Genomic DNA, 14,342 nt, shown 5'->3' on the forward strand with positions numbered 1-14,342 from the left:
TCAGGCTGGCTGTGTATAGGAGAAGGTACTGCTCTGTTTCAGTCATTATGGTCAGGCTGGCTGTGTATAGGAGAAGGTACTGCTCTGTTTCAGTCATTATGGTCAGCCTAGCTGTGTATAGGAGAAGGTACTGCTCTGTTTCAGTCATTATGGTCAGCCTAGCTGTGTGGAGGAGAAGGTACTGCTCTGTTTCAGTCATTATGGTCAGCCTGGCTGTGTATAGGAGAAGGTACTGCTCTGTTTCAGTCATTATGGTCAGCCTAGCTGTGTATAGGAGAAGGTACTGCTCTGTTTCAGTCATTATGGTCAGCCTAGCTGTGTGGAGGAGAAGGTACTGCTCTGTTTCAGTCATTATGGTCAGCCTAGCTGTGTGGAGGAGAAGGTACTGCTCTGTTTCAGTCATTATGGTCAGCCTGGCTGTGTATAGGAGAAGGTACTGCTCTGTTTCAGTCATTATGGTCAGGCTGGCTGTGTGGAGGAGAAGGTACTGCTCTGTTTCAGTCATTATGGTCAGCCTGGCTGTGTATAGGAGAAGGTACTGCTCTGTTTCAGTCATTATGGTCAGCCTGGCTGTGTATAGGAGAAGGTACTGCTCTGTTTCAGTCATTATGGTCAGCCTAGCTGTGTGGAGGAGAAGGTACTGCTCTGTTTCAGTCATTATGGTCAGCCTAGCTGTGTATAGGAGAAGGTACTGCTCTGTTTCAGTCATTATGGTCAGCCTGGCTGTGTGGAGGAGAAGGTACTGCTCTGTTTCAGTCATTATGGTCAGCCTGGCTGTGTATAGGAGAAGGTACTGCTCTGTTTCAGTCATTATGGTCAGGCTGGCTGTGTATAGGAGAAGGTACTGCTCTGTTTCAGTCATTATGGTCAGCCTAGCTGTGTATAGGAGAAGGTACTGCTCTGTTTCAGTCATTATGGTCAGCCTGGCTGTGTGGAGGAGAAGGTACTGCTCTGTTTCAGTCATTATGGTCAGCCTGGCTGTGTATAGGAGAAGGTACTGCTCTGTTTCAGTCATTATGGTCAGCCTGGCTGTGTGGAGGAGAAGGTACTGCTCTGTTTCAGTCATTATGGTCAGCCTGGCTGTGTATAGGAGAAGGTACTGCTCTGTTTCAGTCATTATGGTCAGCCTAGCTGTGTATAGGAGAAGGTACTGCTCTGTTTCAGTCATTATGGTCAGCCTAGCTGTGTGGAGGAGAAGGTACTGCTCTGTTTCAGTCATTATGGTCAGCCTGGCTGTGTATAGGAGAAGGTACTGCTCTGTTTCAGTCATTATGGTCAGCCTGGCTGTGTATAGGAGAAGGTACTGCTCTGTTTCAGTCATTATGGTCAGCCTGGCTGTGAATAGGAGAAGGTACTGCTCTGTTTCAGTCATTATGGTCAGCCTAGCTGTGTGGAGGAGAAGGTACTGCTCTGTTTCAGTCATTATTGTCAGCCTGGCTGTGTATAGGAGAAGGTACTGCTCTGTTTCAGTCATTATGGTCAGCCTGGCTGTGTGGAGGAGAAGGTACTGCTCTGTTTCAGTCATTATGGTCAGCCTGGCTGTGTATAGGAGAAGGTACTGCTCTGTTTCAGTCATTGTGGTCAGCCTGGCTGTGTATAGGAGAACGTAGTGCTCTGTTTCAGTCATTTTTATTTCCTGAAGTGTCCTTGCATCAACGGCCTTTGAAATGTTTGAATTCTTTATGACGTAATATGATTTGTGGATTCAAATAAAAGTATTGATTTTGTGTGTGTGTGTGTGTGTGTGCTTGTGTGTGTGTGTGTGTGTGTGTGTGTGTGTGTGTGTGTGTGTGTGTGTGTGTGTGTGTGTGTGTGTGTGTGTGTGTGTGTGAGAGAGATACCAATATCTGTTAGAAAGAATCCTCCATGTACTTGGATGTTTATTTCTGAGGCTGTGAATAATGAGGGGTCTCTAAACGAGATCACGTCACTTCCCGTCTCTCATGAACAGATTCCAGAGAGCCAAAAAGGGCAGGGTACCCTACTAACAGATTTTACATTTTAGGTTGACCACGTCTACCACCCAGCTGGCGTGGGATCCCCCAGCGCTGTCTGAGAGGAACGGGAAGATACTGCAGTATGTTGTGGCGTACAGAGACATCAACAGCCACTCCAACAGCACCAACAGGTATTACTCACCACCCACTGATTGATCCATTGATTGATTGATTGATTGATTGATTGATTGAATGTATGTATGTACAGTATATGCTAATTATAAGCACCAGGGTGCTCCAGCCAGAGACATTACATATATAGATAATGATGGAGGATTAAAACACAATAACGCTTATATCTACTGTGGTCCCCCTGTACTGTCCCCCTGTACTGTCCCCCTGTACTGTCCCCCTGTACTGTCCCCCTGTACTGTCCCCCTGTACTGTCCCCCTGTACTGTCCCCCTGTACTGTCCCCCTGTACTGTCCCCCTGTACTGTCCCCCTGTACTGTCCCCCTGTACTGTCCCCCTGTACTGTCCCCCTGTACTCCATAGCTCTGTGTGTTATTGGTTCTGTCTTGTAAGGAGTTCTATGCTTTATATAGCCCATCTATTGACGCAAAGCACATATGTTTGAAAATAGGCTATACAAAAATGTTAACGCATATCTTATCTTAACAGGACGTTGGATACACACATGACCATCCAGGGCCTGAAACCTGACACCACCTATGACATCAGAGTCCAGGCGTTCACCAGTAAAGGAGGGGGACCCATCAGTCCTAGCATACAGAGCAGGACCATGTCCACATCACCAGGTGACACACACACTCAAACACATCCATATAATCACACTGACATGCACACACCATGTAGAGTGGAGACACAGTACCTCTCTCCTCTCCTCACTACCCCACAGTACCCCTCTCCTCTCTATCCCACAGTACCTCTCTCCTCTCCTCTCTATCCCACAGTACCTCTCTCCTCTCCTCACTACCGCACAGTACCCCTCTCCTCTCTACCCCACAGTACCCCTCTCCTCTCTATCCCACAGTACCTCTCTCCTCTCCTCTCTACCCCACAGTACCTCTCTCCTCTCCTCACTACCCCACAGTACCCCTCTCCTCTCTACCCCACAGTACCTCTCTCCTCTCCTCACTACCCCACAGTACCCCTCTCCTCTCTATCCCACAGTACCTCTCTCCTCTCCTCTCTACCCCACAGTACCTCTCTCCTCTCCTCACTACCCCACAGTACCTCTCTCCTCTCCTCTCTACCCCACAGTACCTCTCTCCTCTCCTCTCTACCCCACAGTACCCCTCTCCTCTCTACCCCACAGTACCTCTCTCCTCTCTACCCCACAGTACCTCTCTCCCCTCCTCTCTACCCCACAGTACCTCTCTCCTCTCCTCTCTACCCCACAGTACCCCTCTCCTCTCTACCCCACAGTACCCCTCTCCTCTCTACCCCACAGTACCTCTCTCCTCTCCTCTCTACCCCACAGTACCTCTCTCCTCTCCTCTCTACCCCACAGTACCCCTCTCCTCTCTACCCCACAGTACCTCTCTCCTCTCCTCACTACCCCACAGTACCCCTCTCCTCTCTATCCCACAGTACCTCTCTCCTCTCCTCTCTACCCCACAGTACCTCTCTCCTCTCCTCTCTACCCCACAGTACCCCTCTCCTCTCTATCCCACAGTACCTCTCTCCTCTCCTCTCTACCCCACAGTACCCCTCTCCTCTCTACCCCACAGTACCTCTCTCCTCTCCTCACTACCCCACAGTACCTCTCTCCCCTCCTCTCTACCCCACAGTACCTCTCTCCTCTCCTCTCTACCCCACAGTACCCCTCTCCTCTCTACCCCACATTACCTCTCTCCTCTCCTCTCTACCCCACAGTACCTCTCTCCTCTCCTCTCTACCCCACAGTACCTCTCTCCTCTCCTCTCTACCCCACAGTACCCCTCTCCTCTCTACCCCACATTACCTCTCTCCTCTCCTCTCTACCCCACAGTACCTCTCTCCTCTCCTCTCTACCCCCACAGTACCTCTCTCCTCTCCTCTCTACCCCACAGTACCTCTCTCCTCTCCTCTCTACCCCACAGTACCTCTCTCCTCTCCTCTCTACCCCACAGTACCTCTCTCCTCTCCTCTCTACCCCACATTACCTCTCTCCTCTCCTCTCTACCCCACAGTACCTCTCTCCCCTCCTCTCTACCCCACAGTACCTCTCTCCTCTCCTCTCTACCCCACAGTACCCCTCTCCTCTCTACCCCACAGTACCTCTCTCCTCTCCTCTCTACCCCACAGTACCCCTCTCCTCTCTACCCCACAGTACCTCTCTCCTCTCTACCCCACAGTACCTCTCTCCTCTCCTCTCTACCCCACAGTACCTCTCTCCTCTCCTCTCTACCCCACAGTACCTCTCTCCTCTCCTCTCTACCCCACAGTACCTCTCTCCTCTCCTCTCTACCCCACATTACCTCTCTCCTCTCCTCTCTACCCCACAGTACCTCTCTCCCCTCCTCTCTACCCCACAGTACCTCTCTCCTCTCCTCTCTACCCCACAGTACCCCTCTCCTCTCTACCCCACAGTACCTCTCTCCTCTCCTCTCTACCCCACAGTACCCCTCTCCTCTCTACCCCACAGTACCTCTCTCCTCTCTACCCCACAGTACCTCTCTCCTCTCCTCTCTACCCCACAGTACCTCTCTCCTCTCTACCCCACAGTACCTCTCTCCTCTCCTCTCTACCCCACAGTACCTCTCTCCTCTCCTCTCTACCCCACAGTACCTCTCTCCCCTCCTCTCTACCCCACAGTACCTCTCTCCTCTCCTCTCTACCCCACAGTACCCCTCTCCTCTCTACCCCACAGTACCCCTCTCCTCTCCTCACTACCCCACAGTACCTCTCTCCTCTCTACCCCACAGTACCTCTCTCCTCTCTACCCCACAGTACCTCTCTCCTCTCCTCACTACCCCACAGTACCTCTCTCCTCTCTACCCCACAGTACCTCTCTCCTCACTACCCCACAGTACCTCTCTCCTCTCTACCCCACAGTACCCCTCTCCTCTCCTCTCTACCCCACAGTACCTCTCTCCTCTCCTCACTACCCCACAGTACCTCTCTCCTCTCCTCACTACCCCACAGTACCTCTCTCCCCTCCTCTCTACCCCACAGTACCTCTCTCCTCTCCTCTCTACCCCACAGTACCCCTCTCCTCTCTACCCCACAGTACCCCTCTCCTCTCCTCACTACCCCACAGTACCTCTCTCCTCTCTACCCCACAGTACCTCTCTCCTCTCTACCCCACAGTACCTCTCTCCTCTCCTCACTACCCCACAGTACCTCTCTCCTCTCTACCCCACAGTACCTCTCTCCTCTCCTCTCTACCCCACAGTACCTCTCTCCTCTCCTCACTACCCCACAGTACCTCTCTCCTCTCCTCACTACCCCACAGTACCTCTCTCCCCTCCTCTCTACCCCACAGTACCTCTCTCCTCTCCTCTCTACCCCACAGTACCCCTCTCCTCTCTACCCCACAGTACCTCTCTCCTCTCCTCTCTACCCCACAGTACCCCTCTCCTCTCTACCCCACAGTACCTCTCTCCTCTCCTCTCTACCCCACAGTACCCCCCTCCTCTCTACCCCACAGTACCTCTCTCCTCTCCTCTCTACCCCACAGTACCCCTCTCCTCTCCTCTCTACACCACAGTACCCCTCTCCTCTCTACCCCACAGTACCTCTCTCCTCTCCTCTCTACCCCACAGTACCCCCCTCCTCTCTACCCCACAGTACCTCTCTCCTCTCCTCTCTACCCCTCAGTACCTCTCTCCTCTCCTCTCTACCCCACAGTACCCCTCTCCTCTCTACCCCACAGTACCTCTCTCCTCTCCTCTCTACCCCACAGTACCCCTCTCCTCTCTACCCCACAGTACCTCTCTCCTCTCCTCTCTACCCCACAGTACCCCCCTCCTCTCTACCCCACAGTACCTCTCTCCTCTCCTCTCTACCCCACAGTACCCCTCTCCTCTCCTCTCTACCCCACAGTACCCCTCTCCTCTCTACCCCACAGTACCTCTCTCCCCTCCTCTCTACCCCACAGTACCTCTCTCCCCTCCTCTCTATCCCACAGTACCTCTCTCCTCTCCTCTCTACCCCACAGTACCCCTCTCCTCTCTACCCCACAGTACCCCTCTCCTCTCTACCCCACAGTACCTCTCTCCTCTCCTCTCTACCCCACAGTACCCCTCTCCTCTCCTCTCTACCCCACAGTACCCCTCTCCTCTCTACCCCACAGTACCTCTCTCCCCTCCTCTCTACCCCACAGTACCTCTCTCCCCTCCTCTCTACCCCACAGTACCTCTCTCCTCTCCTCTCTACCCCACAGTACCCCTCTCCTCTCCTCTCTACCCCACAGTACCCCTCTCCTCTCTATCCCACAGTACCTCTCTCCCCTCCTCTCTACCCCACAGTACCTCTCTCCTCTCCTCTCTACCCCACAGTACCCCTCTCCTCTCCTCTCTACCCCACAGTACCCCTCTCCTCTCTATCCCACAGTACCTCTCTCCTCTCCTCTCTACCCCACAGTACCTCTCCCCTCTCCTCTCTACCCCACAGTACCTCTCTCCTCTCCTCTCTACCCCACAGTACCCCTCTCCTCTCCTCACTACCCCACAGTACCCCTCTCCTCTCTACCCCACAGTACCTCTCTCCCCTCCTCTCTACCCCACAGTACCCCTCTCCTCTCCTCTCTACCCCACAGTACCTCTCTCCTCTCCTCACTACCCCACAGTACCCCTCTCCTCTCTACCCCACAGTACCTCTCTCCTCTCCTCTCTACCCCACAGTACCTCTCTCCCCTCCTCTCTACCCCACAGTACCTCTCTCCCCTCCTCTCTACCCCACAGTACCTCTCTCCTCTCCTCTCTACCCCACAGTACCCCTCTCCTCTCCTCTCTACCCCACAGTACCCCTCTCCTCTCTATCCCACAGTACCTCTCTCCCCTCCTCTCTACCCCACAGTACCTCTCTCCTCTCCTCTCTACCCCACAGTACCCCTCTCCTCTCCTCTCTACCCCACAGTACCCCTCTCCTCTCTATCCCACAGTACCTCTCTCCTCTCCTCTCTACCCCACAGTACCTCTCCCCTCTCCTCTCTACCCCACAGTACCTCTCTCCTCTCCTCTCTACCCCACAGTACCCCTCTCCTCTCCTCACTACCCCACAGTACCCCTCTCCTCTCTACCCCACAGTACCTCTCTCCCCTCCTCTCTACCCCACAGTACCCCTCTCCTCTCCTCTCTACCCCACAGTACCTCTCTCCTCTCCTCACTACCCCACAGTACCCCTCTCCTCTCTACCCCACAGTACCCCTCTCCTCTCCTCTCTACCCCACAGTACCCTATTGATTGACATAGTGTTATTCTTATTATATGCTACATTCACACTGCACTTCACGCTCCAGTCCTCTCACGCACCTCATTACACATGGGCTGGTTTCCTTATGCATTTCACCTTATACGTGTTGGATAGATGATTTATTCATCACCAGATGTGAATGTGTGGCTATTTTAATCCTCAGGATTCTCCTCCCACTGTAGTGTAGTCTACATGTCATGGTAATTGGTGTGAACCCGGTGTGTTGTTGAATATTTAAATAAAATGTAATAAAGAAATGGGCATGCTTTTTAAGAAACGTGTTTAAAGTTATCAGTTACCATGACTGAGGTCCAGATAGTAATAATCTAAACCCTATTTTACCCCCTCAGCGTTTGCCACAAGCTTCGGTGTCAAAGCCGTCATGAAAACATCAGTCCTGCTCACGTGGGAAGTGCCAGAAAACTACAAGTCCCAAGTGCCTTTCAAGGTAAGAGCCTGGCTGTTGTATTTCAGCTCTCACAGTGATGGAAAATGTAACTGCAAATGTTGTTATTTGTCTGTGTGTGTTTGTGTTTGTTTGTTTGTTTTTGTGTGTGTGTGTGTGTGTGTGTGTACGTCTTATGTATGTGTCCGTGCGTGGTAGTTTAGGTATTTTATTAGGATCCCCATTAGCTGTTGCAAAAGCAGCAGCTACTCTTCCTGGGGTCCACACAAAACATGAATCATGACATACTACAGAACATTACTAGCCTACATATCAATACATACACACAAACGATCTAGGTCAAATAGGGGAGAGGCGTTGTGCCGTGAGGTGTTGCTTTATCTGTTTTTAGAAACCAGGTTCGCTGTTTATTTGAGCAATATGAGATGGAACGGATTTTCATGCAATAATGGCTCTATATAATACTGTACGCTTTCTTGAATTTGTCTTGATTTGGGGACTGTGAAAAGACCCCTGGTGGCATGTCCGGTGGAGTAAGTGTGTGTGTCAGAGCTGTGTGTAAGTTGACTATGCAAACAATTTGGGATTTTCAACACATTAATGTTTCTTAATAAAAGAAGAAGTCAGTCAGTCTCTCCTCAACTCTTAACCAAGACAGACTGGCATGCATAGTATTTATATCAGCCCTCTGATTACAATGAAGAGCAAGACGTGCCGCTCTGTTCTGGACCAGCTGCACCTTAACTAGGTCTTTCCTTGCAGCACTGGACCACACGACTGGACAATCATCAAGATCAGACAAAACTAGAGCCTGCAGAACTTGCTTTGTGGAGTGTGGTGTCAAAAAAGCAGAGCATCTCTTTATTACGGACAGACCTCTCCCCATCTTTACAACCATTTAATCTATATGTTTTGACCATGACAGTTTACAGTCTAAGGTAACGGCAAGTAATTTAGACTCCTCAACTTGTTCAACAGCCACAACATTCATTACCAGATTCAGCTGAGGTCTAGAACTTAGTGAATGATGCCTGTGGCTCCCTATGTGTCTTCCTAACACTAACCACTATTTGACCCTGTGTGTGTGTGTGTGTGTGTGTGTGTGTGTGTGTGTGTGTGTGTGTGTGTGTGTGTGTGTGTGTGTGTGTGTGTGTGTGTGTGTGTGTGTGTGTGTGTGTGTGTGTGTGTGCGTAAACCTATGTGTGTGTTGTGTGTCTTCCTAACACTAATCACTATTTGACCCTGTGTGTGTGTGTGTGTGTGTGTGTGTGTGTGTGTGTGTGTGTGTGTGTGTGTGTGTGTGTGTGTGTGTGTGTGTGTGCGCGTGTGTGCGCGTGTGTGCATGTGTGTGTAACCCTACGTGTGTGTGTTGTGTCTCTCTCTAGATCCTGTATAACCAGCAGAGTGTGGAGGTACAGGGGAACCTGAAGAGGAAGCTGATCACCAGACTACAGCCTGATAGACACTACAGCTTCGTGTTGATGTCCAGAGGGAACACCGCCGGGGGTCTACAGCAGCAGGTCTCCATCAGGACCGCCCCGGACCTCCTGAAGACTAAACCTGTCCTCTACTCAAACCAGCAGAACCAGAAAGGAAAGCTCACCATAGACTTGCCTAAAGTACAGACTACTGGTCAAGTCAGGTTAGTATCATTTAACTAACGACAGTGCAATCGTGAAGTATTCAGACCCCTTCCCTTTTTCCACGTTTTGTTATATTACAGGCATATTCTAAAATGGATTAAATATAATTAATATCCTCATCAAACTACAAAACAATACCCCATAGCAACAAAGCGAAAAAAATTTTTTTTACATAAGTATTCAGACCTTTTGCTATGAAGGTTCGTCTTCTAACAGGACAACGACCCAAAGCACACAGCCAAGACAATGCAGGAGTGGCTTCGGGACAAGTCTCTGAATGTCCTATAGTGGCCTAGCCAGAGCCCGGACTTGAACCCGATCGAACATCTCTGGAGAGACCTAAAAATAGCTGTGCAGCAACGCTCCCCATCCAACCTGACAGAGCTTGAGAGGATCTGCAGAGAAGAATGGGAGAAACTCCCCAAATACAGGTGTGCCAAGCTTGTAGCGACATACCCAAGAAGACTTGAGGCTGTAATCGCTGCGAAAGGTGCTTCAACCAAGATTTGAGTAAAGGGTCTGAATACTTATGTAAAAACCTGTTTTTGCTTTGTCATTATGGGGTATTATGTGTAGATTGATGAGAAGAAAAAAAAGATTGAATCCCATTTTAGAATAAGGCTGTAATGTAACAAAATGTGGAACAAGTCAAGGGGTTTGAATACTTTTCAGAATGCACCGTGTAACTTCAACTAATACTACTATATACCTGCCTAATGTACAGACTACTGCTCAAATCAAATCAAATCAAATGTTATTCGTCACATACGCCGAATACAACAGGTGTAGACCTTACAGTGAAAAGCATACTTACAAGCCCGTAACCAACAATGCAGTTTTAAGAAAGAATACACAAAAAAAATCACTAAAAGATACAATATAAAATAATACTAAAAATAAAAGTAACAAATAATTAAAGAGCAGCAGTAAAAAATAACCATAGCGAAGCTATATACGGGGGGTACCGGTACCGAGTCAATGTGCGGGGGTACAGGTTAGTCGAGGTAATTGGGGTATTTGATCCCCTGCTGATTTTGTACGTTTGCCCACTGACAAAGACATGATCAGTCTATCATTTTAATGGTAGGTTTATTTGAACAGTGAGAGACAGAATAACAACAAAAAAATCCAGAAAAACGCATGTCAAAAATGTTATAAATTGATTTGCATTTTAATGAGGGAAATTAGTATTTGACCCCTCTGCAAAACATGACTTAGTACTTGGTGGCAAAACCCTTGTTGGCAATCACAGAGGTCAGACGTTTCTTGTAGTTGGCCACCAGGTTTGCACACATAACATTTAACATTTAACATTTTAGTCATTTAGCAGACGCTCTTATCCAGAGCGATTTACAGGAGCAATTAGGGTTAAGTGCCTTGCTCAAGGGCACATTGACAGATTTTCAACTAGTCGGCTCGGGGATTAGAACCAGCAACCTTTCGGTTACTGGCACAACGCTCTTAACCACTAAGCTACCTGCCGCCCACATCTCAGGAGGGATTTTGTCCCACTCCTATTTGCAGATCTTCTCCAAGTCATAAGGTTTCGGGGCTGACGTCCCTTTGATGCGGTGGAGTTGTCCTGTCCCCTTAGCAGAAAAACACCCCCAAAGCATAATGTTTCCACCTCCATGTTTGACGGTGGGGATGGTGTTCTTGGGGTCATATGCAGCATTCCTCCTCCTCCAAACACGGGGAGTTGAGTTGATGCCAAAGAGCTAGATTTTGGTCTCATCTGACCACAACACTTTCACCCAGTTCTCCTCTGAATCATTCAGATGTTCATTGGCAAACTTCAGACGGGCATGTATATGTGCTTTCTTGAGCAGGGGGACCTTGCGGGCGCTGCAGGATTTCAGTCCTTCACGGCGTAGTGTGTTACCAATTGTTTTCTTGGTGACTATGGTCCCAGCTGCCTTGAGATCATTGACAAGATCCTCCCGTGTAGTTCTGGGCTGATTCCTCACCGTTCTCATGATCATTGCAACTCCACGAGGTGAGATCTTGCATGGAGCCCCAGGCCAAGGGAGATTGACAGTTCTTTTGTGTTTCTTCCATTTGCGAATAATCGCACCAACTGTTGTCACCTTCTCACCAAGATGCTAGGCGATGGTCTTGTAGCCCATTCCAGCCTTGTGTAGGTCTACAATCTTGTCCCTGACATCCTTGGAGAGCTCTTTGGTCTTGGCCATGGTGGAGCATTTGCAATCTGATTGATTGATTTCTTCTGTGGACAGGTGTCTTTTATACAGGTAACAAACTGAGATTAGGAGCACTCCCTTTAAGAGTGTGCTCCTAATCTCAGCTCGTTACCTGTATAAAAGACACCTGGGAGCCAGAAATCTTTCTGATTGAGAGGGGGTCAAATACTTATTTCCCTCATTAAAATGCAAATTAATTTATAACATTTTTGACATGCGTTTTTCTGGATTTTTTTGTTGTCATTTAGGCAGGTTACCTTAGTGTTCTTGGGCACAGGGACTATGGTGGTCTTCTTGAAACATGTTGATATTACAGACTCAGACCTGGAGAGGTTGAAAATGTCAGTGAAGACACTTGCCAGTTGGTCAGCGCATGCTCGAGTATACAACCTGGTAATCCGTCTGGCCCTGTGGCCTTCTGAACGTTGACCTGTTTAAAGGTCTTACTCACATCGGCGTCGGAGAGTGTGATCACACAGTCGTCCAGAAAAGCTGATGCGCTCCTGCATGTTTCAGTGTTACTTGCCTCGAAGCAAGCATAGAAGTAATTTAGCTCGTCTGGTAGGCTCGTGTCACTGGGCAGCTCGCGGCTGTGCTTCCCTTTGTAGTCTGTAATAGTTTGCAAGCCCTGCCACATCCGACGAGCGTCAGAGCCGGTGAAGGACGATTCGATCTTAGTCCTGTATTGACTCTTTGCCTGTTTGATGGTTTGTCGGAGGGCATAGCAGGATTTCTTATAAGCTTCCGGGTTAGTGTCCCGCTCCTTGAAAGCGGCAGCACTACCCTTTAGCTCAGTGCGGATGTTGTCTGTAATCCATGGCTTCTGGTTGGGGTATGTACGTACGGTCACTGTGGGGACGACATCATCGATGCACTTATTGATGAAGCCTGTGACTGATGTGGTGTACTCCTCAATGCCATCAGAACAATCCCAGAACATATTCCAGTCTGTGCTAGCAAAACAGTCCTGTAGTTTAGCAACTGCTTCATCTGACCACTTTTTTATTGACAGAGTCACTAGTGCTTCCTGCTTTAGTTTTTGCTTGTAGGCAGGAATTAGGAGGATAGAATTATGGTCAGATTTGCCAAATGGAGGGCGAGGGAGAGCTTTGTACTCATCTCTGTGTGTGGAGTAAAGGTGGACTAGAGTTTTTTTTCCCCCTCTGGTTACACATGTGACATGCTGGTAGAAATGAGGTAAAACGGATTTAAGTTTCCCTGCATTAAAGTCCCCGGCCACTAGCTCATTGAGTGCAGTCTTAGTGCCAACATCGTTTTGTGGTGGTAAATAGACAGCTATGAAAAATATAGATGAAAACTCTCTTCGTAGATAGTGTGGTCTACAGCTTATCATGAGATACTCTACCTCAGGCGAGCAAAACCTTGAGACTTCCTTAGATATCGTGCACCAGCTGTTGTTTACAAATATACACAAACCGCCACCCCTTGTCTTACCAGAGGCTGCTGTTCTATCCTGCCGATACAGTGTATAACCTGCCAGTTGTATGAAAAATTAAAGAAAATAAAAATTAAAGTAAAGAAAAATTATTAGTCCAGTTCAAGGTGAGTAATCGCTGTTCTGATGTCCAGACGCTCTTTTCGGGCATAAGAGATGGTAGCAGCAACATTATGTACAAAATAAGTTACAAACAATGCGAAAAAACAAACAAAAAAATAGCACGGTTGGTTAAGAGCCCATAAAACTGCAGCCAACCCCTCCGGCAGCTACTCTTCCTGGGGTTAGTAGTACTAATGTACAGACTACTGCTGAAGTCAGGTTAGTAGTACTAATGTACAGACTACTGCTGAAGTCAGGTTAGTAGTACTAATGTACAGACTACTGCTGAAGTCAGGTTAGTAGTACTAATGTACAGACTACTGCTGAAGTCAGGTTAGTAGTACTAATGTACAGACTACTGCTGAAGGCAGGTTAGTAGTACTAATGTACAGACTACTGCTGAAGTCAGGTTAGTAGTACTAATGTACAGACTACTGCTGAAGTCAGGTTAGTAGTACTAATGTACAGACTACTGCTGAAGTCAGGTTAGTAGTACTAATGTACAGACTACTGCTGAAGTCAGGTTAGTAGTACTAATGTACAGACTACTGCTGAAGGCAGGTTAGTAGTACTAATGTACAGACTACTGCTGAAGGCAGGTTAGTAGTACTAATGTACAGACTACTGCTGAAGGCAGGTTAGTAGTACTAATGTACAGACTACTGCTGAAGGCAGGTTAGTAGTACTAATGTACAGACTACTGCTGAAGGCAGGTTAGTAGTACTAATGTACAGACTACTGCTGAAGTCAGGTTAGTAGTACTAATGTACAGACTACTGCTGAAGTCAAGTTAGTATGATATCGGGCCAAATCTGACTGATGAAGTAGCCCAAACTCTTTGTAGACAGCAAACTGAGAAAGCAAATGATCCTTGTACCATCTGAGAAGTCCATTCCTCTACTGCAGCACTAGCAAATTGCCAATACTTTTTACCTTCTTTTGCAATCGGGGACATTTTGGTCGAATTGCCCCAAAATTCCCCAACCTAAGAACTCAAAACTTCCAAATGGCACCCTATTCCCCCCCGTAGGGCTCTGGTCAAAGTAATTCACTATGTAGGGCATAGGGTGCTATTTGGGAGGCAGTCCAGGAGTGGTTGGTTAGAACTGTTAGATCCTTCCTCTCACACTGCTCTCCCAGTCGCCACGGCAACCGAGGTCAGAGCTGGGAGCAGCA

The 14,342-nt window shown here is 48.6% G+C and overlaps 1 protein-coding gene across 1 annotated transcript in view; it reads left to right on the forward strand.

The window, feature by feature from the left end:
• LOC311126193 (receptor-type tyrosine-protein phosphatase F-like) overlaps nt 1–14,342 on the forward strand; it is a gene marked incomplete at both ends in the record, with an annotated part of 50,018 nt that overhangs the window by 21,556 nt on the left and 14,120 nt on the right. Inside the window, 4 exons of the mRNA XM_084200210.1 lie at nt 2,006–2,128; nt 2,619–2,755; nt 7,709–7,806; nt 9,150–9,406. Of these exons, the coding sequence (XP_084056336.1) occupies nt 2,006–2,128; nt 2,619–2,755; nt 7,709–7,806; nt 9,150–9,406 (615 nt within the window). The remainder of the gene's footprint in view (nt 1–2,005; nt 2,129–2,618; nt 2,756–7,708; nt 7,807–9,149; nt 9,407–14,342) is intronic.

This window comes from Coregonus lavaretus (assembly GCF_964263955.1).
Source record: "Coregonus lavaretus genome assembly, contig: HAP1_SCAFFOLD_3802, whole genome shotgun sequence".
Classification (NCBI taxonomy): domain Eukaryota; kingdom Metazoa; phylum Chordata; class Actinopteri; order Salmoniformes; family Salmonidae; genus Coregonus; species Coregonus lavaretus.